This window comes from Accipiter gentilis, chromosome 28 (assembly GCF_929443795.1).
Source record: "Accipiter gentilis chromosome 28, bAccGen1.1, whole genome shotgun sequence".
NCBI lineage: Eukaryota > Metazoa > Chordata > Aves > Accipitriformes > Accipitridae > Astur > Astur gentilis.
Genome location: NC_064907.1, coordinates 1,066,661 through 1,091,898, shown reverse-complemented (window position 1 = coordinate 1,091,898; position 25,238 = coordinate 1,066,661). Strand labels below are relative to the sequence as shown.

General features: G+C 49.4%; 1 protein-coding gene across 2 annotated transcripts; it reads left to right on the top strand.

Annotated features, from left to right (window-relative positions):
* The first annotated feature begins 58 nt into the window (after window positions 1-58).
* On the top strand, window positions 59-24,758 carry ABCC10 (ATP binding cassette subfamily C member 10). 2 transcript variants are annotated; one of them, XM_049831600.1, is made up of 22 exons: window positions 62-245; window positions 8,378-8,574; window positions 9,554-10,922; window positions 12,186-12,413; window positions 12,624-12,780; window positions 13,488-13,627; window positions 14,109-14,188; window positions 14,337-14,508; window positions 15,513-15,611; window positions 15,831-16,020; window positions 16,408-16,485; window positions 16,880-17,071; window positions 17,503-17,638; window positions 18,039-18,234; window positions 19,028-19,371; window positions 19,531-19,700; window positions 20,009-20,169; window positions 20,592-20,845; window positions 21,173-21,318; window positions 21,800-21,897; window positions 22,095-22,207; window positions 24,263-24,758. In XM_049831600.1, exons 1-22 carry the CDS (start codon window positions 120-122, stop codon window positions 24,396-24,398), a joined length of 4,782 nt encoding a protein of 1,593 aa, XP_049687557.1. In that variant the 5' UTR covers window positions 62-119; the 3' UTR covers window positions 24,399-24,758. The 2 variants fall into 2 exon arrangements, 1 of the variants encoding a protein (XP_049687557.1); XR_007509876.1 differs by lacking the exons at window positions 21,173-21,318; window positions 21,800-21,897; window positions 22,095-22,207; window positions 24,263-24,758 and having other exon boundaries at window positions 59-245; window positions 19,531-19,795; window positions 20,592-20,731.
* Window positions 24,759-25,238: the final 480 nt, after the last annotated feature.

Sequence of the window (25,238 nt, the reverse complement as noted above, 5' to 3'; positions counted from 1 at the left end):
CCGGCCGCCCTGCGCGCGCTCCCGAGCCAGGCACCCCCGAGACCGGCGGGGGGGGAGGGGGCGGGGTGAGCCGGACCGGGGAGGGGGCGGGAGGCGTTCCTTGGGGACGGCCGCACAAAATGGCGGCCGCCCGGCCTTGGTCACGTGTGGTGGGCGGTCTGGAGCCCGGTGGGAGGTGGATGCTGCTGCTGTCGTCGTGCTCGGTGGTGCGGGACGCCGCTTCCTCTCCCCGCTGCTGCTCCCCGGTAGGCGTGAGGGGGACACGCTCGGGTGCGCGCAGGCGGCTGTTCAGTCCTCTTTGCCTCTCCTCTGGGGCTTCCCGATGCGCCGCACCCCTCAGCGGGAGCCCTCCTGATCGGGAGAGCGGGTGGGGGGCGAAGGCGGTGGGGAGGGCGAGAGGGAGCTTTGCCTGGGCGCCCTCTCCCTCACGGACGCTGAGGGGAGACGCTGAGGGTGGGCCGGGAGGCGATGGGCTTCGGCCGGGCCTTGCTGCAGCTTTGTGTGCCTGGGGTGATAGTAGCTTCTAGGTTGAAGCTAAAAGCAAAAGGGTTTGGTTTTTTTGGTGGGTTTTTCTTTTTTGCTTTTTCTCCCCCTACACTGTGCTGTGGAGTTTGTTGGTGTGGGTGTTGTCCTTAAGCAGGAGTGTGTTCAAGAACAATCTTTGGCGGCTAGATGTAATGTGCAGCCTGAGCCTCTAGCTTAGAAAATTTCTGAACAAATTTCCTTGCTGTGACTGCCAGGAGCTGAGATGACATGACAGGGAGGAATTGCTTCTTGCCTCCTCCCTCCCCTCACCTGAGTACCTGCTACCAACCATGCTTAGTGCAGGCAAGTGAGTATGACAGTTTTGATTCTCTGAGTGAAGCATGAAATGTTTTTTGGTTCATGCTGGGGGCTGTCCCTGGTGAGGAGGAGGAAGTGTTTTCAATTAAGTGAAGTAGGCTACCAGTAGAAAGAAATGAATGCAGAGAAATGAATGTCCTGATAAAATTATCCATTTCCCAAATTCCTGAGCCTTCATACCTTGTTTAGAAACTGGGAGAAGTTTTGTGTGTTAGGTTTGTATCTTATTATTATCTAGATGACATGTGAGGGCTTGTATTTGAAGACCCAATCAATTTTTGCAGACTCAGATGAAACTTTGCCTGTGTTTTTGGGGAATGTATTTGCTAGACCATAACATACCATTTGAAGCATACTACTTATAGCAGCAGCAACAAAGAGCAGCAGGCTTATGGGTGGGGGGTCTGTCTGATGGTATAATAAGGTATTTCTGCTGGGAGTGGTTGGGTACAATTGTGTATTAAAACTAACTGCCCTACCTTGGCATTTTCTGAGTGAGCACACCACTACACAGGCTCAGGAAATATGCTCATATACCAATCGTCAAAATAAGCATGAGCTATATAAAGACTATCTTATTTTCCATTTCCATTGTGTACTCCTCCCCCGTCTCTCCTAAGGTTGGTAATGTTCATCAATGACCTTAATTCAATTAGAAGTATCCTGGGATAACAATTTCATCTTTGAAGATGCCCAGCAGACTGTGGATCTGCTTCTGGTGGGAGCAAAATGCAATGACGGTGGAGGCAATGGATGCTCGCTCAACCTGTTGCAACTAACTACCCTAAGCAGCAGACTTGGTGACACTGCAGGAGGCACAGAGCTGTGCTTTATGGTAACTACAAAACTCATGTGAGTAGGAATTTCCCCTGTAGTTTTGTATTGTAGATCGCATCCAAGTAGTTTATAAGGAATATACTATTATTCCAAATGTATTCTGTTTTTTCATTAAAAGGAAAACCACATTTTCATGCATTAGTGTCAGGTGTCTCTATCAAGTGCTTAGTTTCACCAATTGAAATAAGTAAAAACAGCATAGCAAGAGAGAGAAAATGGACTTGTTTGGTTTTGGACATCTCTTCAATGTTGTTGCTTTCTTTAAATCAGTTTTAAAAAACAGTTTTAAACCACAGTTTGGTATCAAAATAGTCAAGAGTAAAAAGCCACAAACCCAAGAAACCCAGAAAATTCTTTTTTTTTCTGTCAGTTTTATATAGTTATGCATACAATATCTAAAAGCTTTGCAGAATGCCAGAACATGAAAATATTTTCTAATTTTTTTGCCTTGTATCCAAAGGAGGTCTATAGGAGATGTCCTGGTGGTTTCTGGTGATAGATTTCAGTGGCATTTGGAAGGTGAAGGAATCCAGATACCAATAACTATTCAGAAAGTTCATTAAAATATCTGTCTGCACACCAGTAAGTAAACTGCTCGAGGGAGGAATGGTAAAAAGAAAGCGAACAGCCTACATGTTGTGGTGTTAAAAGAGTTCATAAGAGGAAAAATTCCACTTGTTGGAGAAAAATACTTGACTGACCAGTGCTTGTTAGCATTTTGTAGCATTCTGTCATCTTACTGAGCATCACTTTACAATTTATAAACTCATTCTGTCCTAGCTGTAGTGTCATCTTTCAATCACAAGCCTTACTAAGTTAAGTTTTTAAAGGGACCAAACACCCATAGTGGGATTCAGTTAAATTATTCCTAAAATCAGTACTGAAATTTGGGGCCAGTGGTGCACAGCAAGTTGAGTTTTCACGTCTTTGCAGGAGCAAGTGCTACAGTTTATCTTAGGGATTGAAAAAGTCAGACAAGGTCCTTACCTGCTTTGCAGAGGTCTTTGTAATACTCCTGCGACTGATGCTCCAGAGTCTCACTGGACAAAGGAGGTGCCACTCAGTCTCCCAAACTCTTCTTTGGAATTCCAAAGCTCATCTTTGAACTTGCAGTTAGCTGCTGCTTGGAGAAATTTTAGCTAATTGGATGCTGAAGGCAATGTTGGGGTAATGAGGTAACCCAATTCTCATTAGGCCTCAAATAAGAAAGTCACAGAGCAAACAACATTGAGAAAGAAAAGAACAGAATGAGGAAAGTTAGCAGTAGCTCAGTATAAACAACTAAACAGAAATCAGAATTGAAGTTAATTTGGGTTGGATCATTAGGTTAAAAAGCAGTACCATCACGGAGAAAAACGCAAGACCCTAATTATAATTTTTTACCTTCTTGCATCTGAGTTGAGACTAGATCCAGGGGCATGAGATGACCATGCAGTACTCCCTCTAATGTTAAATGGCTAGGCTACTAATAAGAACAAAGGCAATTTCTGTGTTTTTATGACACAATGAGTGTCCCTGTGAGAAGGTGCAGTGGAAGATACTCCTCTGTCTTATGAACTTTGCATTAATTTTTCCCCTGGAAAAAGGGCAAAATATGTATGTTGTGTCTTCAGGTCCAGGCAAAGCAGCCTGTTCATGAAAAGTTTTGGATTGAGCCAAGTAATCAAGCTCATGGTCATGATGTCATGGAATTTGAGTATGGTTCAGCTGATGGCAGAGCCCTGGCTGGGAGCACAGAAAATGCATCCAAACAGACAATTGCTTTCAGAGGTTTTACATCTATAATTACAAGGCTGATATTTATGAATTTAAGGCTTGTCTAGTCTGGCTTCTGTTTTGGCTCAATATTTACTTTTAGCTGGGAAGTGGAATGGGTATGCAGCCTACACTCATTCCCTGACTGGTAAGTCCTGGGAAGGGTATTAAGTAATCTTTTACAAAATAAACTGGTAAGAGAAGGGGGGGGGGGGGGGGGGGGCAGTCTCCCTTTGCTGGGTAGCTCTTCCTCACTGTGAGTATATCTGTCTAGAGCATTAAAAAACTGAATAATAGACAATGAATAAACTCTGGCCTGCATTGGCCTGTGGGTGTGGATTAAATTAAACCTGATGTTGGGGGTTTTATTCCATTTTGAATGCTCTGATTTTTTTTTGATAAATGTCGGGTGTATGATTGTAGTGCACAAGGTACTTTAAGTAATATACTGACAAGCCTGTCCTCCATGTGGCGCACATCTTAAATCAGTCAAATGCGTATCAGTAAATGTCACAGGCAGCAATATTCAGGAAGAGGGGAAATAGCCAAAAGGAGGAACAGCTATTTAGATTCTTGCTGTGCTCCCATTTAAATGTACTTATGCAGAACAGGCACCAGTGATTTCAGATCAGTTAGGGTGGATTGGTATTCTCCTACGGTTTCTTTTTGTGAGTATCCTTTATGTTTGTTTTCCCATGAGTATAGATAATGCTGTCTGGAGCAAAAAGGGATCCTTGGCATCTGAAAGCTGTCCATCTTTCAGTTGAAGTGGAAAGTTCATGGTTTTAAATGTGAAGAGGTTAGGAGAGATGAGCAAGCAGAATGCAGCACATGAAAAAGAACACTAGAATGCTATGTGGCTGAAATGGAAGAGCTCTTGGAATGATTAGCTCAAGAAAGAGAGGATGGTCTTTGTCCTCACATCTGAGAACAACTTCTCTGGTATCCTAAGTCAGGGTAAGTGTGTGGGTGGTTGTTTTGTTGTTGTTGGTTGTTTTTTTGGGGGGGGGGGGGGGGGATTGGAGGTTTGGGGGTTTTTTGGAGGGTGGAATAAATAAGACATCAGAACCACAAAATCTGAAAGTTTCACTTGTGTACTACTTCACATGTAGCTCATGCTCCAGCTTCACACATTCCTTATTTGCTGTCTTGAGAGTTTGCTGTTTTCACAACATTTTTTTTGAAGGGAAGCTTCATTGAGCAGAGAGGACATAAAACTTATTATCAAGGTCTCTACAGGCAAGGTTATTCTAGAAACCTTTGGACAACCTGTGGGAGAAAGAGCAGACTGGCCAAATACACACAGTGTATGGTATTATTGTCCCAAAAGTGGATTTGTTACCTGGTGTGCAATAGGCCAATCTCACTCTTGGGAGAGCTGGTGCTTTTTGTTCAGGCCTGGGTGCTCAGTGGACTTAGCACAAATCAACCACACCACATTCATCAGGTGTACTGTATAACAGTAACACTTGCATATGATTTATTAAACTATTCCTACCTAGTACATATTCAAACTATCTAATGCATAGGATTATATAGCCATGACACATCACATGCCTTCTCCACATGTCTGGGGATCTCAGGTGGTCTTCCGTGGTTGTTTGGGGAGGTACCCCTTCCTCACTTTGACTGCTAGCTCAGTCTGCTGTGGTCAGTGGTTTGTTTTTGTGCCTAGAAGGATGTATCATCAATCAGGAAAGAATAGAAAGGATCAGAATGATCTTGGTTACTTCTCTAGCTATTATTAGAATTGTTTGAAGTAGAAAATGATTAACTTAGTCTAAAACAGGATTTTCTATATCTGACATCAGAAGCTAGCTTGGTTGTGAAAAGGCAGCCTTGCAACTCTGACACACAGGCAAAGATTACTTTCAGGGCTGTGAGAAATCAGCATCCTCAGAGACAACAAGTAAACAAGGAAATAGATATATAGGTGTCATGGTTTAACCCCAGCCAGCACCAAAGTACCACGCAGCTGCTTGCTCACTTCCCCCCCATGCAGTGGGATGGGGGAGAGCACTGGGGAGGGGGGGAGTAAAACTTGTGGGTTGAGGTAAGAACAGTTTAATAGGACAGAAAGGAAGAAAATAATAACAAAGTGAAAATAATAATGAAAGAATTGGAATATATGAAACAAGTAGCATACAACGCAATTGCTCACCACTTGCCAACTGATGCCCAGTTAGTTCCTGAGTAGCAATCTGCCCCACAGGCCAACTTCTTCCACTTTATATACTGGACATGATGTCCTGTGGTATGGACCATCCCTTTGGCCAGTTTGGGTCAGCTGCCCTGGCTGTGTACCCTCCCAGCTTCTCGTGTTCCTCCAGCCTTCTCAGTGGCTGGGCATGAGAAGCTGGAAAATCTTTGACTTAGTGTAAACATTACTTAGCAACAACTGAAAACATCAATGTTATCAACATTCCCATACTGAATCCAAAACATAACACTGTACCAGCTACTAGAAAGAAAATTATCCCAGCCAAAACCAGGACAATAGGAGATACAGATATATAGGTGTATATATAGGTTTAGGAAAACAGCACTTGCCTCCTTTCACAGAAACTAGGAGTAGAGGGTACTGTGGCCTCCAAGCTCTCGCTCTTATCTCTGCTGTTCACACTGCCTCAGCCAGATCACTCTGTTTTCTCAGACAGGAATGTTACTGATACTTTTCTGGCTCAGCACCCCACTGATAACACTTCTAAGCTCAGAGAATGCTTTATTGTATCTCTGATGAGCTGCAGGTTGAAAGTAAAGTTTGCTGCCTGTGATGAATTATTTACAGGGATACACTAATTTTCTCTGGGAAGAGAGTACTGAGGGAGGGTTTAGGAAAGTGAAGCATCCAGAGCACCTGCTATAAAAGTCACCAGCAGTAGCTAAAATTGCCAGATGGTGTGGTGGTGACATTTACTTCATGCTCCTGTTAGTGTATGATAAGGCTGGATGTCCTCTTGGGTTTGTTTTCTCTCAGCTGGAAAGTTGAGCATCTAGTCACTCCCCAATGCAACGTGCTCTTGTAGTAACTGAGCATCGTATTTGGGGACGCTGCTTGCATGTGTGTTTATGCTCCAGACATAGTGACCAAGCACAATACAGGTAAAACTGAGTAGTTTTGTATAGCTTATGTTATTCACATGATTGTTATGGTTAACATAATAATCTCGCTTGGCTATTGCTCACTAGGAGAGCTCTGCCACTTTGGGTATAGTGATGTATTGTTGGCAAAGTGCTCGCATTAATGTCATCTGCTACGAGCAAAGAACGCTGTACCTATAAAAGCACATTTATACCCATGAAAGTACTGCCTGGGCCATACCTGCTGGTGCTGACTTCTGGATGCACAGCAGTGCATAACTATTCCTGTGCTGGTTGACACGGTTACGCTCCAAGTCTGCAATGTGTGTCCTGGTGGGTGTGGGTGTGAAAACATTCAGGGAGTGCCAGACACTGTATGACAGGAGAAGGAGGGGAGAAATAAATAAGATCACCGGGAAGGAACTAGAAGAATTTTGGGGAAAATCACGTTTGTTCGTGACAGCAGACTGATTTTTAGTTTGTTCTTAACTGCAGGACAGAAGTCTGAACGTGTTTAATTTGTTCGCTTCTCCTCCTTATCTTGCCCTCACGCTTTTGACTGAACCCCTGAACTCCCTTGGGTTTGCCACCTACCCGGCGGCTGCACGGCACGGCACTTCAAAGGCAGTTCAGCTGGAGCTGCTTGGGAAGAGATGACAACCGGTCCCAAGCCCAGGGCCCGTCCGGGTCGCTTCCCCGGCTGCCTGCGGCCGGGCCTCGGGCCTGGGCCGCCGCCGGGGCCTGGCGCCCCCGCCTCCCAGCGCCCTCCCTGAGCCTGATCGCCCGGTTTGACTCGGGCCCTCATTCCGCCGCCTGGTACTTGGCTCCTCCCTGGGCCCCTTGGCACCCGCGCTGCCAGGCCGCGCCCGCTCCGCCCCGACCGGTGCCAAGGCTGCAGCGCGTCCTCCCGCCCCCCAGGGGGCGCACGGGGCGGTCCTGCGCCCTCTCCTTCCCCCTGCGGTGAGGGCGGTAGGCGGGGGCTGGGGGTGGAAGTTGGGCGTGCGGCGGGAGAGTGGGGAGGGGGTGGTGGCGCCGGTGCCCGTCGGCCCGCTGGGAGCGGCCGGGGGGGTTCCCCGGAGGGTCCCGCCCGCTGCAGGCCACGTGCCAGCATCTCCGCCTGCCCCTTGGCCCAGCGAGGCGGTCGCCAGGTTGGGCCTTCGCCAGGGCTGTAGCGGCGCAGGCCGGGAGGGCCGCCATGAGAGGGCCCCGTCTGCTGGCTGTGGTGCTGCGGTGCCCCGTTCCTGCGTGCTGGGCCTGTGGGTCTCAGCCGGTTCCAGGCTGGAGGTGGGACCAGCTGTAAAGCCGGCAAGGATAAAGTCCTGCTGGTTCCCCTGTCCTGTGTAGCTTGCAGGTACCGCCTGCTTTTCTGGATGGACACCCGTGTCCTCCTCCCCTGCGATCTGGTGGATGCTAGCTGTTACACGCTGTCTTAAGCAGGACCGTGTAATTCCCCCCGTGTTTTGCAGATGGATATAAAATCGGTACATTATTGTTTAAGCAGCTCAAAATATTTTTCAAAGTGATCAGTAGAAAGGCAAAGGCTTCCTGGTGTTAGTTTCAAAGGATGAACTGGCTGTGGGAAAAAATCAGCCTGGAAATAAGCAGAAAGCTTCAAATTCCCAGAGCACTGAGGTCCCGGAATGACCTAAGGGGACAAACAACATAATTTATTCTGAGTTGGAGCTTGATGATTTTGTAAAGTAGATGATACAATAGCAAGTGCCCAATAGCAGGGCCTGGGCTGTGTCACCCAGGAAGCTGCTTCTAGACCTATGTTCATTTCTTATCTCAGTCTGCCTGGGACTGGGGCTGTACTTTTTTCATTTTGTACCTCGTGCTATTTTTTTCTTTTCTACCCTAGGAACTCCTGTATCTCACATTGAATTCCCAACAAAGGATGGAGAACATCCTGGCTGGTTTGTGTGGGACCAGCCCAGAAGATCCACTCCCTGTGTGGGTTCATGGCAGCATTGGCCATTGCTTTAATCAGCTGACATTAAATGTGATTCCTCATGTGATCCTTGCAGTGGTCAGTGCCTGCTTCCTTGGCACTCCAAGGTATGACAGCTAACTTGTCTAGCTCTTGATTATTATGCAGGACTAGAGGTGGGGTGGAAAGGCTGGAAATTAGATCTCCCTATAATGTGCTGAATATGTAATTAGAGAAGGACACAATATTGTAATGCTATTATATTTGTCAGCATCTGTCCTAATTCAGAGTATGGTGTACAGCTCTGGTCCCTCCATTGCAGAAAGAAATCCAGAAAGAATAGAGAAAGTAGTGAGCATAAAATCACAGCAAATAATTCAAAAGAATTTCAGTGAATGGGGACTGGGGAAACTGGGAGTTTTCTGGGAGGGGATATAAATCCAAGGTGGCATGGAAGATGTCTATGAGGTAATAAGGGGTTCAGAGAAACCAAAAATTGTTTTTCTGTTTGTCCTCTTCTGAAATTCCTAAACATGGCAACATTCACTGATCTTGAAAGGCCACAAATGATAATGAATCAAGTGATAATGAAATATTTTGTTGGGCAATAGATTATGGACTTTACATACACAGCATCACTGAAACCAGCAATGATAAAAATAATGTTTCTAGACAAAGTATCACAAAGACAAGAGAAATTAAGGATCAGAGATGTAACACAGATAATTTGATCATCCAGAATTTGTGTTAAAGAGGTTAAATATACTTTTTTTTGTTAATCCTCAAGGATTGGAGTCTGATTTGACCACAAAATATCACAGTTTGCAAACAAATATCTGTACAGAAATGCTATTCTGTGGTAGCATCTGAATCTCTGGTATTGATCAGATACTGGGCTGTATTGATCAGATACTGGGCTATATTGACCTGATGTAGTTTAGCAGTCCCTACAGTCTGAAAAAGTTACAAATCAAGGGAGGTGAATCCTGGAGGTTAAGTAAGAGTGAACGGATAAAAGGGGGAAGAGGAGAGAAAGCAAGGAGAGTACTGACTGAGAGGTGATGGAATTTCAACTGTAAATTTTTTCTCTGCTCTTTCCTCCTCTAGATCTGGCTCCAGGGTCCCTTGCAAGCCAGGCTGGGGGTGCAGAATTGCTGCCTCCTCCGTACTTGCTGGCCTATTCCTTGCTGATACCATCCTAGCCACTGTCTCTCAGCAGGAGCTTGGCCCTGTGTACCTGGAAGTGCTGGCCAATGGCACTGCCACCCTGACATGGCTCACGCATGGCCTTGCTCTTCTCATGCTCTGCAGGTCCATTCACGGCTCTACCAGGGGCCCTGTGGCCCTGGCTCTCCTCACTCTCCTACCTCTACCTTCCTTCATCATCACGCTGGTGTGGTACTATCAAAGCAGGACTGTTTGGTCCCCTCCCCACCCTGCTGCCTCCTCCAGGTTCGCCATTCTCTGTCTGCAGCTGGCCTCTCTGCTTGTGTATGTGATCAGCTACCTCTTTCCCACCGCTGGCAGGCAAGACTTCCTCTCCATCAATCACTCCTGCCAACAAGACCAGCTCATCTCAGAGCCAGGGATCCCAGTGCCTGATCAGCAGAGAGTGGCAGAAGATGGTGAGAGCTGGCTCTCACGCTTCTTTTATGTTTGGATGAACCCTCTTATGAAATGTGGCTATCAGTGGAAGCTGAACCAGCCACAGGATGTCTATGTGCTTCCTCGCCAGCTCCAGGCTGCCAGGGTGTGTGATCACTTCTACTCTTGCTGGCAGAAGGCAGCAGCTCCGCACCAAGTACAGGAGATGACAGCGTCTCTTACTAGCCCAATCATTGCTGGAGGCGATGGGAGTAGAGATGCCCTGGACAGCTCTCACCATGCCCAGGAGGCTGTGAAACTCTTCTCAGTCCTTCATGCAGCCTTTGGGCTTCGTTTCTACTCCCTTGGACTTCTCAAGCTGGCCAGCAATCTGCTGGGTTTCTCGGGTCCTCTCCTTCTGAACCTGCTGGTGAACTTCATGGAGTCACGGCAGGAGCCTCTGAGCCATGGGGTTCTCTATGCCCTTGGGCTCTTTGCTGGCTCCTTCCTGGGCGCGCTCTTGCGGAACCAGTTCAGCTACGAGGTAAACAAGGTGACGCTGATGGTGCGGGCTGCCATTGTCTCTGCCATCTACCGCAAGGCTCTTTGTGTTGGCAGCACCAGCCTTACCCGCTTCACTGTGGGGGAAATTGTCAACTTCATGAGCACGGACACTGGTAGGTTGGTCAACTTCTGCCTCAGCTTCCATGAGGTGTGGAGCCTGCCTTTCCAGTTTGTCATTACCCTCTACCTCCTCTACCAGCAAGTGGGGGTAGCTTTTCTGGGAGGCTTAGCTCTGGCACTGCTGCTTGTGCCCATCAACAAGGTCATAGCTAACCGCATCATGATGAACAACAAGGAGATGCTGAAACACAAGGATACACGGGTCAAGGTGAGTGAAAGCTGGTGGCTCTCTGAGTTTGTTGATATTTTTTCTTCCCAGTTGTCCCTAGAACGTTGGCTTTTTGGCCACTTGTCATGATCCAAAGCAGATTAATTGAATCACAGCTGTTGGGAAAAATGCTAGAGGAGGCATGCGCACACACACACTTGGTTCAAAAGTGTTTCAGGGTGATGCAGTTTCACCACCCACAAAACAGTGAACCTCTAATGCTTGTCTTGCCCCCTGGGTTAATTAAGGTTCCCTTGCAGATTTCTTTTCTGTGTGTAGTAGTTAAGGTAGGACTCCTGGTTGCTTCCTCTAGAGATGCTTCCATCCTATTGCTCCAGTAATGCTATCAATGGTGAGGTGGCTTGCAGTCTGGACAAAGGCAATGATCACAGATGTAGTGGTTTTACATAGCTCCAAGCTTGGCACCCTCAGTCATCTTTTCCACTGCTTTTTGCATATTTGCAGTGCCATCTCTATCCTTGACACATGTCAAACATGTGATTCCCTCCTTTCAGCCTTGTATCTCTAATGTGAGGAGACAGCACTTCACTTTCCATTTCCATTCCATGGAAGCATGAAACATAAGTCAACTCCATGTCAGAACTGGTGGGAGCTTTAAAAATATTTCTTTTCCCAACAGAATGTGCATCTAGTTATATGGGGTATGCTGGACTTTCTCCAATTATTGTAAGACTGGTTTGCTGAGTGAACTCTCTCTTGTTAGTTTTCTTTCATGTTGTGTACAGACACATCTCAGCTTGCTCTGCACATGCTGACCTGAGAGCAGGAATGAGAGGATAGCATGCTGCAGGGGCCGCTGAGCTGCTGGATGTGAGCCAGCCAGGCTCTGGACACAGACTAGCTGTGTCATGACAGCAGTGGGCCTAAGAGTTGGCTGTTACTGCCTCAAGGCGCTGTCAGGCCAAAGTAGGTAAATGGCACTGAGGCTGGAGCTGGTAATTCCACACATCCCGTCACCTGTGTTACACGTCCTTCAATTGGGAAGTAGTGTAATATTTTGCCTTTTCCTGAGCTGTACACAGCACAGGTGGCTGAGGAAGCTGGTGGAATGAGTGAGAACAAAGTTCCCAGTAGCTGCCACTTGATTTTATGTCTTTGTTAGCAATAAATGGTTCCTGGTATCTCTAGCCTGGCCCTTAGCAGGAGGCAACTGCAAACCTGGCCACAGCCAAAATGCCTAGCTGGCATTTGGTGCATTAGGCAGGCACTGGTTGCTCTATGTGCTTTTCCTCTTTCCTGCAGCTTATGACAGAGTTCCTGTGTGGCATTCGTGTGATCAAGTTTTATGCCTGGGAGAAGCACTTCAGCACTAGAATAAATGCCTGCCGGGCTAAAGAGCTGCAGAAGTTAGGAGCCATCAAGTACTTGGATGCTGTGTGCGTATATCTGTGGGCAGCACTGCCTGTTGTTGTCTCCATTGCCATCTTCATCACCTATGTCCTGTTGGGTCACCAGCTCACTGCCACAAAGGTGAGTAGGTAGTAGGGAAAGCTCCAACCTTGTCTCGTGGAGAGGATAGTCTACAGTGGGGCTGCAGTCCTGAGACATCTTCTCTGGGAAATAAACCCAGCCTGTGTCTCCCCACAGCTCTCCAGGCTCTCACTGGTGAAGCTGTTTGGATGATACAGGATGTAAGGGAGGTACTGCCTCCAACTCATGGTTGTTTCCTTACCCATGCAGGTGTTCACAGCACTGGCCCTTGTCGGGATGCTTATTCTCCCTCTCAATAGCTTCCCATGGGTGTTGAATGGGACCTTGGAAGCCAAAGTTTCCCTGGATCGAATCCAGCGTTTCCTTGAACTCGCAGACCAGGACATGGAAGCTTATTATGCCCTAGGTAATAGCGAAGGACACTGCCGGGCTTGGGACTGTGGACAGGGGGCATTTGGAGCAGAGAGCTGAAGTGTGAGGCCCAGGGGCAGTACTGGAGGGCAGCTGGCTGTCACCCCATGATTCAAGACGTTTGGTTGTCAGAGGCAGAATGAAGGCACTCCATTTCTGTGGAAAATGGAAAACAAGGCTAGAACACTCCTCTTTACCAAACCTAGGCCATTGCTTGTCCCTGCAGGGCCCGGCTGTTAGTGTCCCTTTAGAACATGCTGCTCCCTCCTCTGTCCAAAGCTCTGACACTGAAGCCATCAACAGCCTCGACTTTGCCTGGCAGAAAGGCTTGAGTAGATGCCCCTCTCCTGAGCCATCTTAGCTCCCTTTCTCTCCTTCCTTGCTTTTTGCCATCTCCCTGCCATTCTTTTACATTCAACAATAATAAAACCAGGTTATCCTTAGTGTCTCCCTGACAGCCAGCAGGTTACCCTGTGTGTCTGATGGGAGCTGGAGACAGGAGGGTTGGAGGGAGTTGTAAGTTCAAGGACAATTCAGTAGGCAAGCGTCTCATTCTGTGGTTGGGTCAAGGTCATCATGGCAGTGCCCTGTCCATGGTCTTATGCATTTGGGAACAAAGCTGATAATATTTGTGGTGCTGGGTGCCTTTCATTTTCTGGCCTTCTCATAGTAGTGCAATGCTGTGCTGCTTTTCTTTTGCAGATAGCCCTTCAGGTACTGCTACTGCCATGGAGATGCGATGTGCAGCCTTCTCATGGACACCAGCTGAGGAGGAAAGCACCAGGCAGCCCTCTTCCATAGGCACTCTGCAACTGCACATTGAGAACCTGTCAGTGAGAAAGGTGAGCAAGGATGCAGGAGGTAACAGAGAAGGATAGCACTAGAGAAGCCAAATAATGGAGCAGGGGTGGCATGTTTTCATATTTTCCTGGTCTTATGAGCTGTGCATCAAAATCTTCTCTTGGTCAAGAGGCACAGGACACATATCACATCTCTCAGAGCTGAAGGGTGCTGGAGGAGATCCCAGCATGGCTTACAGACAAGAGATGAACCAGTTCCCTCTGCTTTCTACCACTGCTGCAGGAGAGGACTGGGCAGGGAACAGCTGAGCTGCAGAGTTAACACTCCTTGCAGATTTGTGTCCTGCCATATCAAGAGTCCGGTTTACCCAAAAACTATACCTAGCTCTGCTGCTGAACCTGTGAGATAGCCCCAGTTTAAGACAGCAGTCAGCTTTCTTACAGGCCACGTGTGGCTCAAGAAATCTGGACAAGCCACCCTGTATTAGCACATCAGGTTGCTCCTTTTCATTTCCCTTTGCAGGGGATGCTCCTGGGGGTTGTTGGGAAGGTCGGCTCTGGCAAAAGCTCTCTGCTTGCAGCCATCACTGGAGAGCTCATTAAGTAAGTAGCCTAAAGACTTCTTCCTGCCTGGTCCCTCCATGCCACGGCAGGCAGGGACTATCCAGCACTATCCCTGTTTGTAGGCCATTTTGATCTGCCAACAGCTGTCCTTTGTTGCCCTTTCCACCTACTTCTGGTGTGCTTGCAGACAAGGTGGACAAGTGTATGTTTGTGACCTGGAGCAAGGATTTGGTCTGGCTACACAGGAGCCTTGGATACAGTTTACCACTGTCCGTGAGAACATTCTTTTTGGGCGGGCATATGATGCCAGGCTGTACGAGGAGGTGGTGGAGGCCTGTGCCCTCTCCGAGGACCTGAATGTGAGTGCCTAAACTGTAAACCCACCTGGGCCTTCTTGGCCAGCTTTTGCATCCAGCCTGAGCCTCACTGGGAGCAGTTCTTATTCTTTCAGGCTATAGACTGCTTTTCCAATGTCCCAATCACATAGCGTTACTCTGATTACCGATACCAGATCATACCTTGCCCCACAGTTCTTTAAGGTATGAAGTCACGCTCATAGCATTTTGGATGGTTTCTTCCTCTGCTGAGCCAAAAGCTCTTGATCCTGGGGAAAGGAGATGTTCTTGCAGAGCTGATGACTGCCAGGTTTTTCAGGCAGAACCTGTTAGCAGCTGATGCTTTTTTGGATCAGAAGGAACTTCCCTGGGATCTGGAAGGGCTAAGTCTGTGGTCTTCCTGTGTCAGTAATACACATATTCTAGGTTTGAGGCTTATGGCTGTATTAGCCAGTAAACCTGCCTGTTATATATGGTAGGAAGCTAGCCTTCTCCTCCCGGTTTATAACCTGATGCCTGATTTTCTGAAGTGCCAAGCACTAGAGCTCCTGTTTGCTTTGGCAGGAGCTATGAATAGTCTGTAAAGGCAAGATATTTATTTGAGAAGTCGTAGACTATGCCTATGCTCCAAATGAAGAGGAAACTGTCTCCAGCTACAGAAACTCTTGTAGTTTTTACTGCTAAACTGTTTGGATGGGCCCTAGCATGATTTTGGTGCAGGCACAGCTCTCTCTGTCCCAGAAAATTCCCAGGCACAATTTCAGAGTTATCTCAGACCAGAAGTTACTCTCAATGGGTAGTTCAGATGTAGCCACACTATTCTGGAGTGTAAGAGAGTTTAGTTGCATAAATCCCAAGCTTGCCAGTTGTCTGCAGAACCAGTGTGTAGACTGTTGCATTGTTTAATTTTTGGTAAGGTGTCACCCTAAGGAATTACTGCCAGAGACAGGAGAGGGACCTCAGTGTTCTGGTTTTGAGTTCCCAGTAGTTTCCTGTCCATTCTAAATGGATTTTCTTGAATGTTTCAGATTTTACCAGCAGGTGACCAGACAGAGGTGGGTGAAAATGGTGTGACACTCAGTGGGGGACAGAAGGCTCGAATAGCCCTTGCCAGAGCTGTTTACCAGGTAAATAGCAAAGGAGTCATGCTGTGGCAGATTGTGCCCAGTGACAAGTTAGATGTAAGGAAGCTGGAAGCACCCAACTGTACAATGTGGTCTGGCAGCAGGTCTTAAACCACATTGTGCTGGCAGTATGCCACACAGAGGTACTTGCACTTTTCTCTACAGCACTGCCTGCTCCGGCAGGGCCAGCAGCTGTATCCTTGTCTTTTGTCTCCCTCTCAGGAGAAAGAGCTTTACCTCCTTGATGATCCCCTGGCTGCTGTTGATGCAGACGTAGCAAACCATCTTATGCAGAAATGCATTCTCGGAGTTCTCAAACACAAGACCAGGATCCTTTGCACCCACAGGACGGAGTTTTTGGAGAAGGCCGATGCCTTGTTGTTGATAGACAATGGCAGAATAGCTAAGACAGGTACACTGGCTGTCTTCTCAGGCATTCACTTGTGCCTGTGTGCCAGCCTCAGAATGGCTTGAGAAAAGATGGACATAAGGGAGTAGGATTAACTAGTGGGGAACCCAATGATAAAGAGTTTGAGGACACTGCACGTGGGCAAGGATGAGGTGGAAGGGAATCTGCAGATGCACAGATAGAACAGGACAGCCCTAGAGGTGGGGAGCTGATAACGCAGAAGGCCATAGCAGGTTATATGGAGCAGGGCCTTCAAGGGCCTGCAGGTGGTGTGGGAGAAGATAGGGAATGTTATGAGAGAACAAAACTGGGCCATTTCATAGCAAGAGGCAGTGAGTAGCTGGCATCTGTTCCTTGCAGACTCTAAAGAATTTGCATGTCTCTTTGCAGGTACACCAGCTGATATCCTGCCACTCGTGGAAGCCTTCCCCAAGTTCAAGGATATCGACAAGAGGCAGAAGGATAGAGGTCTATACCTGGCGAGCTTAAGGGTGGCTGGGGCAACACAGCTCAGCTGACCACCCAGACAGAACCTGTACCTGATGGCTGCTGACCTTAGAGCAGAGCTCCCACCACTTTGCTCTGCTGTGGCAGTGCTGATCTGTGGGTAGTGTGTGCATAAAGGGCAAGGATGCCCACATATCATTGGGTATTGGTCTGGAGCAGTATTTGAATCTGTTGTTCCACTTGTGGTTCAGTTTTGCATGAAGGTCTGCCAGGATTGGTGCACCTGTCTTGAAAGAGGAGAGAGGAGGGAAGAAAAGTCTTCCTCATAGCCTAGGCTTGCTCTCTTCACAGCAATAAGCAGCTGCAGGAGGAACTTACATCACACTAACCTTTGCTTTCGTCACCATTCCCACAGCCCCTGATGAACAGGTCCAAGAAGAGGCCATAGAGACAGAGGCAGAAGAATCAACCCAAAACTATCACCTCATCCACAAGGAGGAAGAGAAGAAAGAAGGGGCTGTGGCTTTTCAGGTGTACAAGGCATATTGGCTGGCAGTGGGCAGCTGCTTGGCATTATCCATCCTCTTCTCGCTGCTCCTGATGCAAGGTGAGACAGTGGCCCAGCAGCACATCTCTCATTAGACATTCCTCTCCTCTCATTCCTGGGTTGTGTGGAGTCCAAGGAAGAAAAGAGGCCAGGGGTTTAATCACTCTCCCTGCAGCAGGAAGATCCCTTTTCTCTTCCCCAAACTAAAGTAGCGTGGTTAGGAGGGGGCATATGTGGGAACAGGATCTTATGTCTCACTGCTGCAGTTACATGTCTGCTGCTCTAGCAGTGACCTGTCGCTGCTGCAGCTCAAGGCTGTTCCCTTGCTTCTGCTCTACTACTAACAGTGGAGAATGAAGGCAGGGGAAGACTAGACTGGGCAGTGAGACAATAACAGAAGTTGTCCAGCAGCTTCCCCTCCAGCTTTTCTGCTTCATATTTGCTGTTTCGAAGGTTGAATCCCTCTTTATGCTGTCTGTCTTTCTCTGTAGCATCCAGAAATATCTCAGATTGGTGGCTATCACACTGGATCTCCAGCATATCCCAGACAGCAAATACCTCTGTGATGGTCTGCTCAGCTTCCCCACCTTCCCCAGAGCTGCTTCTCTTCTCCATTGTTGGGCTTGTGTAAGTGAATCTGGTCAGGAGACACCAAAGGAAGCTGGAAACACACTCCCATTTTGCCCTTAAGTGCGTTTCCTGTGAAGATCCTTGTTGAGAGCAGGGATAAACTGACCACCCCACTGCAGGGGATCTGTGTGGCTGCTTTGACAAAGAAAGAGAATCAAAATCTCTGACCTGATGAGGTGCTCAAAGGGCTTCTGCCTGGGGCTGATGGAAGACCCTTAGCTGCATAGTAATCAGAGTGTTTGTCCCACCATGCCAAAGGAGTGGTCTCTCACAGGAGTATCAGGTTGAAGTACCCTGGTTTACCCTCGAGTGTGCTCCTGGGTTCTCATGCCTTGTCTGTGAAATTACTGTCAGGGGACCTTGGCAGATTCATAATCTTTCTCCTTCTGTGTTCCAGCTCACCCATTCAAGCTCTGGACACCACCCCAGTCCCTTCCAATGGCTCCCTGGATGTGAATTTCTACCTGATAGTTTATGGGAGCATTGCAGGGGCCAACTCCCTCTTCACCATTCTTCGGGCCTTCCTCTTTGCTTATGGCACTATCCATGCTGCCTCTGTCATTCACAACCGACTGCTCCAGAGGGCTCTAAAGGTAATGGTCAGAAAGTCCAAGGCAGGCTGGGGCTCCTGCAAGTCACTCTGCCCTATGTTCTTCTCATAGTTGGGAGTAAGGGTTTGGGACATGGATTGGGGTTTCTGCTGGTGTTAGCTGATGAGCTCCCTGTCGGACTATATCCTAAAAGGGCTGCACCACAGCCAGCACAAGGGCCAGTGAGCTGGGGTTCACAATGTGTCCTGTAAGGCTTGTTCCATTCCATGGAGGGGTGTTTTAAGGCTGCCACCTGCATCTGTTCACTCATTAGACTTATATAGCCAAGATGAGGGCCAATTGAATCAAAGTAGCTTTTGCAGGATCATGAGCTCAGGTTCAGGTGAGACTGGAAGGAGTCATTAAGCAAGATGTAGGGATGATGCTGGTATCTGCCAGTTAACTTTCTTTAGGATTTGGGCTTCCCTGGATCCTTGGGCTAGAGTTAGAATTAGAGGATTGGAAGGTAGGATTAGAGGATTGTCTCACTGGCTACTGGTGGGCCAGTACGGGATCTGAGTGACTGCTATCTTGGTAGCTGTCTGCCATTCACCACAGAAGGGCTCCTTCCTTTTACCGTGTGAACAGCATGAACAGCATGAGTTGTTTGGCTGCGAGTGGATGCTGGCTTTGGAGTCTGAGATTTCTTCTCCAGCTGAGGAAAGGAAGGGGGCTCCAGTGGCCACCCCTCTGTGGCCTTATCTGCTTCCCTTGGTGCTGCTCTCCTGGGTGCTGTTCTGTGGCTGGATCTCACTGCAGCTGACTGGCTCTTACTTTCTGGTTCCCTTTGTGCCAGGCCACAGTCACCTTCTTTGACACCACACCAACAGGCCAGATCCTGAACCGCTTCTCCTCAGACCTGTACTGCGTGGATGACAGCCTGCCATTTATCCTTAACATCTTCCTGGCCAACATGTATGGGCTCTTGGGCATGCTGGTGATAATCACCTATGGCCTCCCTTGGATTGGTCTGGTCTTACTCCCTCTAGCTGCCCTCTACTTCTCCATCCAGCGCTATTACCGGCACACATCCCGGGAACTCAAGCGCCTTTACAGTGTCACCCTGTCTCCCATTTACACTCACTTCTCAGAGACCCTCTCGGGCCTGAGCAGCATCAGAGCCATGCGGGCAACACAGAGGTGAGTGGAAAGAAAAGGCAGCCAGAGAACCAGAGCTTTGGCTTTATTCACCAGGTCCTTCCTGATGTGGGGCTGGTTATAGGGTGGCAGGAACGCCTCTAGTCTGGGGCAGCAGGAATGGAGGTTGAGTGGTGCGAACCTCTGTTGTGTGCTTGCCAGGTTTGAGTTGGAGAATCAGATGCATCTGGAGCAGAACCAGCGCTGCCTCTTTGCCAGCAACACAGCAATGCAGTGGCTGGACATCCGCTTGCAGGTGATTGGGGTCGCTGTTGTTACCACTATTGCAGGAATTGCCATCATCCAGCACCAGAAGCAACTTGGAAATCCAGGTAGGCTGCCAGGGATTCTTCTATGCACACCGCTAGGCTGTGGCCCACGGGTTCCTCCTCTCCTAGCCCAGAGCTGCACATCTTCCTACACTGGGGTAAGATCCAGAGCTCCTACTCCCTGCCCCTCTACAGGTCACCCACAATGTACTGCTTCAGCTCCTGTCCCTCCCTCCTCCTGTGTGTCCCCATCCTTGAGTGGGATCCCAGGCTCCAGAATGCTGACTTCTGCCTTGTTTCTTTGTCCTGCCACCAAGATCCCAGCTCCTTCCCTGCCAGTAACATTCTTGCTTATGCTTTTTTCCTCACAGGACTTGTGGGCTTGGCACTCTCATATGCCCTGTCTGTCACAAATCTGCTCTCAGGCCTCATTTCCAGCTTCACTCTGACCGAGACCATGATGGTGAGTGTGGAGCGGACAGAAGAATACACCACAGACATCCCCACAGAGCCCCATGATAAAGTGGTTCAGGTAAAAGCTCAAATATGTTCTCAGTGACTGGCCCATCTTCTGGCTCTGTGCCCTGCACTTGCCTTCTGGGGAAATCACAGAGTTCCAGTGAATGGGTGGAGGGCCCTCACCCACAGAAACTACCTTGATCACTCATCCTTTACCAGTACATCCCCTGGGGGGGTGGTGAATCTCTGGCAGAAGTTGGTGAAGGCTGGCATGATGGGAAGGGGTATGAGACCAGAATGTGTGCTAGATCTCAGCTGTGAGGGAAAAACAAGCCTGGGAAGGGGGCTGGAATTGAAGCTGGGCTGTGCATTGAGTCTGCTCAGAAGCCAAGCTACCATCCAAAAGGACGGGTGGGGCTTGGCCTGTGGGGACGTGAGGCTGAAGATGACAGTGGGTCACAGTCATACCCTGTCTCACCTGGGTATCCCTCTTAGGTTGCTGCTGACTGGCCAAGCCAGGGGCTTGTGGAGTTCCAGCAAGTAGTCCTGGCCTACCGAGCAGGCTTGCCTAATGCACTTGATGGTGTGAGCTTCACCATTTACCCTGGAGAAAAGGTGGGGATTGTGGGTCGCACAGGATCTGGAAAATCCACCCTTTTCTTGGCCCTTTTCCGTATGCTGGAGCTGAAATCAGGCCGGATTCTCCTGGATGGTGTTGACAGCCAGCTGGTGGGCTTGGAAGAGCTGAGGTATGGAAGGCTGAGCAGAGTGGAGGGTACCTGGTGGGGCCTGGAGGCTGAGAGTTGTCAGTGGTTGGATGCCAAATGGAAGAGTGAGGAGCAAAGGACTTACTGTCATGGCACCCTCTTGTCAGATTGTGGCAGCTTCTTATGAGTTGCTCTGTTGTTTCTGAACAGCTGTGCTAAGGAAACAGGCTAAATATGTGACCCATGTCTCTGTGCCTCTAAGATATGCAGCAAGCCAAGACACCCCACCCCAGAAAAAAAAACAAAAAACAGGCCTTTGCTTTTCTGTTGAACCCACCCCATGAGCCCTCAGCTCTCATTTGCTTGCAGATCTAGGCTGGCCGTCATCCCCCAAGATCCATTTTTGTTCAGTGGCTCAATCCGACAGAACCTGGACCCCCAGGGAAAACGGACAGATGCTGAGCTCCATGAGGTGCTAGAGCAGTGCCACCTGTGGGATGCTGTTACTCAGATGGGTGAGTCTGAACCCAGCAAGAAGCAGCTGGTTAGCCCTGGTGCTGGAAGAGGGGAAAAGGCCTCAGCTCAGTCAGGGAGCTGAGGAAAAGCGGCCAGGTGGATGCAGTAGGGAATTGGTTAGGTGAGGCCACACTAGGACCAGGGTGGGAACCGGTCAGTGGGACCCAGTGGTATTCTCTGAGATTTAGTGGCAAGGGACTGGCAGGTGATGGGTTGGGTGGCAGGATCTTGCTGATGAGACCAGGCCCCAGTGGGTGTTAGAGCAGAGCCTGAAGGATAAGCTAACCCCTAGTTCTAGGGGAGTGTGGCATCTCCATGCCAGATGTTATTTGAGTCCAAGTGTAAAGGCTCTGGTTCCCAAGGTCTGGGCCCAACCAGGATTGGGATTTTGAGTGCTACTGGGAAAACCCCAGACTGGGGGAGCCGTTTGGGGCCCTGTGCAGAGCCTGGTGGGGTGACTGCTGAGCTTGACCCCTGCAGGTGGATTGGACAGCGAGCTGGGAGAAAGGGGTAAGAGTCTGTCCCTGGGACAGAGGCAGCTGGTGTGTCTGGCAAGAGCCCTCCTGACACAAGCCAAGGTGAGTGCCCTGCCTCCATCGGAGCAAGGGGGAGGGTGAGCTGCTGATGGCTGTATGGGGACAGCAGAGCGGAGTGCTCCAGAGTTGGGGGTGTGACGGGAACAGATGTCCTGTGCTACCTTCTCAGGCTGTCTCTGGGCGGGGATTGGGGTCTCCCCTGTGGCGCTTGGGAGCTCCCTTCACTCTGTCCCTGGCAGGTACTGTGCATCGATGAGGCCACAGCCAGTGTGGATCAGAAGACAGACCAGCTGCTGCAGCAGACCATCCGCCAGCGCTTTGCTGACAAAACTGTTTTGACGATTGCTCACAGGTATGGAGGAAGCAGCACTCTGCACCTAAATTCATCCTACCACTCCCAGGGAGTTGTGGCTGTACCTCCCATGCCCGGACCTTGAGCTGAGCAGGCAGATCTCCATAATGAGGCTTTTCAAGTGCAAAAGGCTGGACCTTGCCTATTCACCTTTTCTGCTTTATTAGCCCCTGTGTGCTGGGAGAAACTGGATGTGAAAACGTTGTACCCAGAAATTGGGGGACAGCAAAGGGCAAAACGCCACATCATATGGCAGATGGCTTTTCCTGGGCACTGCCTACTGGGACCGGGGGAGTGAATCGGACCTTGTGGTTCTGCCAAATTAGGGCAAGGGGCAATGGTGAGCTATCCTACAGAAATGAGCAGCGTGGAGACCCGGGAGGAGCAAGTGCCTCTGGCTCAGTAGAGGGCACTGCAGGGCAGGCGGCACCAAGGACTTCAGGCAGCTCCTGGCCAGGGGAGACAGAACGCTGGGTAGTTGTTTCCCAAAACCCTGAGTTTTGGTCCCAGCCTGCACCCAGTGCGGGCAAGGTAGACACTGCCTGGGTAGGACAGGGCAACAGTGCTTGCCCCAAAGTTGACAGATTTAGTGTAAGAGTAGGGGCAGTAGATGGTTGCAGACAGAGGGAGGAGGGCAAAACATGTATACCATAGAATACCGAGAAGGGATGGGTCTGCATTAGGCAGTGCTCTTACTCTTGCCAAGTAGAGGAGAATTTGGAGGAGGGTTATGCAGTTGTATGGAGGGCGTTTTCAAAGCACATAGGTTACCACAAAAATAAAAATCAAATGAGCAGGTAGCAGGGGCTGGTGTTATGCTGCACAGAAGTAGGAGTGATAGATGACAGGCAGGGTGGGCTGGGCTGGCAAGTGAATCGAGTGGATCTTGTTAAATACATCAGACAGGAGGAAGGCAGGAGGTACGTGAAGGGAACATGGTTCCTACACTAGGGATATTATACATAAATAGAGTAGAAAAGTAAGGGCACCGTGGGCTGAGGTGTATGTTTGGGTTGGGTGGGGAGAGGCCACTTCAGATGGAAGAGTAATTGGAGAGGAGAACCCGCAGAGGAAGGAGTGGCAGAAGGCTAGGCAGCAAGACTAGGTTGAAGATGGCCCCAGCCCCTCTTCCACTGGGATGAAAGGAGATGGGGGAGAGCAGTAAGGAGGGAGAGGTGGTGATGGGGTTGTTTTGTACCCATGGTTCTCCCATGCCATTCAGCTTCAGGTGAACCGTTGATTAAATGGGTGAAATCTAGGATGGGAGGTGACTCAGTACTTGTCCCTTGCCCCTCCAGGTCACTTCCAGTGCTGCAGCCTGGCACTCTTTGGGGTATGAATGTGTAACCAGAGTCCTGAACTCCATAATGCTTTTTACCTGCTCAAATTCTGTGCAGCATCTTCCTTGTGACTTGCAGCTTTGTCAGGCTGTAGTTTTGCACTGAACAGTGCACAACTGTACAAAGGCATTCCTGCTGCCCTGTCTTCCCTTCCCAGGGCCAGAGGTTGCTGTCCTGCCAGCAGTCTGGGCAGAACTGGGTGCATACGTGTGCTGCCCATGCTGTGGTTGGCAGTCTGGCAACTACAAATCCACTGGTAGTGGCAGCGTAAGTAAAGGTGCCAGACTGCTGGGGAATGGCAGCTGATGCACAAGCCCATTTCTGCTGCTCTTAGGAGGTGGTAGGTGAGGAAATGTAGGGGCAAACAGAAGCAACTCAATAACTCCTCTGTAGGAATGGAGACATCTTGTGCAACCCCAGAATCAGGCATGCCCTGAGCTCTCCCTCCACAGAGCTTCCCTCTCCGCTCCTGGTGCTCTGCCATGCCCAGCAACTGACAGGCATCACTGTGCTCTCTTAAGAGGTGGTGCGTTTCAGCAGTCTGCAGAGGCTCTCTGGAGAGCTGGACTGCAGTGTGTCGCTGCGTGCACAGGGAGATGCTCCACAGATCCTGATGTTGGGCGTGTCTTGGGCCACCCCTTGACAGCAGGGGAAGCAGTATCCAGGGTTTCTCCTCAGATCCACCAACGTGTGTCCTGATGTTTGCTGTCCACAGACTGAACACCATCTTGGACTCAGACCGTGTGCTGGTGATGCAAGCTGGGAGAGTGGCAGAGCTGGATTCACCCACCCGCCTAAGCCAGAAAGATGGCTCCTTGTTCCAGCGACTCCTGCACAGCGGGCAGCAGTGACCTTCCTCCTGGTCTGAGCCCAGGCAGCCCTCCTGGCTCTGTGCCTGGCTTTCCTCTTGCCTCAGCCCCTCCCCCCGTCCCTGCACTGAGGTGAGGGAAGGGGTTATTCCTGCCTGCAGACAGTGATTGTGTGTCCTCAAGGATGGGAGGGCGCATGGCACTGCGGCCTTTCCTTTAGTAGGGAAGATGGGACCTGGTGATTAGGGCCATGCAAGCCTGGCTGGTGGGATACTGCTCCACTCCAAGGCTCCCCTTTGAGATTACAGAGGGATTTTCTGCTTACTGAAGAATCAGCGACTCCTAGTCTGAAACTTAGTCTCACACAAGCAATTTAAAATAAAATGGAAACATCCTTGTGAAGCTCCATTGTTTAGGTCCCTGTGTCGTTTTTGCCCCAGACACAGACTTCCTTTTGAAATACAGGAGTGGTGCCCTCTCTGCATGGACAACCCTACCTGGTCCCAGCTGCTTTCAGAGGACACTGACCTTTCCAAGCCCAGAAGGTTGCACCCAGGGACTTGGCTGCTCTTCCTCTAGTTCACAGTGGAGACGGCCTTCCCCTGAAGAGCCAGAATGTGATTACATTAAAGGCCTCTAAGGCTAGTTTATTTCAAGACCACTTTTCCAAGGGAAATTCCCTATCTCTCCTGCCCTGCTCCTAGCTGCCCAAATCCACAGCTGCTTTCAGTTTTAGGATCAGATTGCTCTTCCCATTGGCACCCTCGGACTCAGTCTTGGGTTTTCCCCTTCTCTCCAACACTCTTAAGGCAATGTCTAGCAGGTACACACCTTTGCTACACTGTCCTGAGGCTGCAGGAGCCATTTCCACTGCTGCAGCGA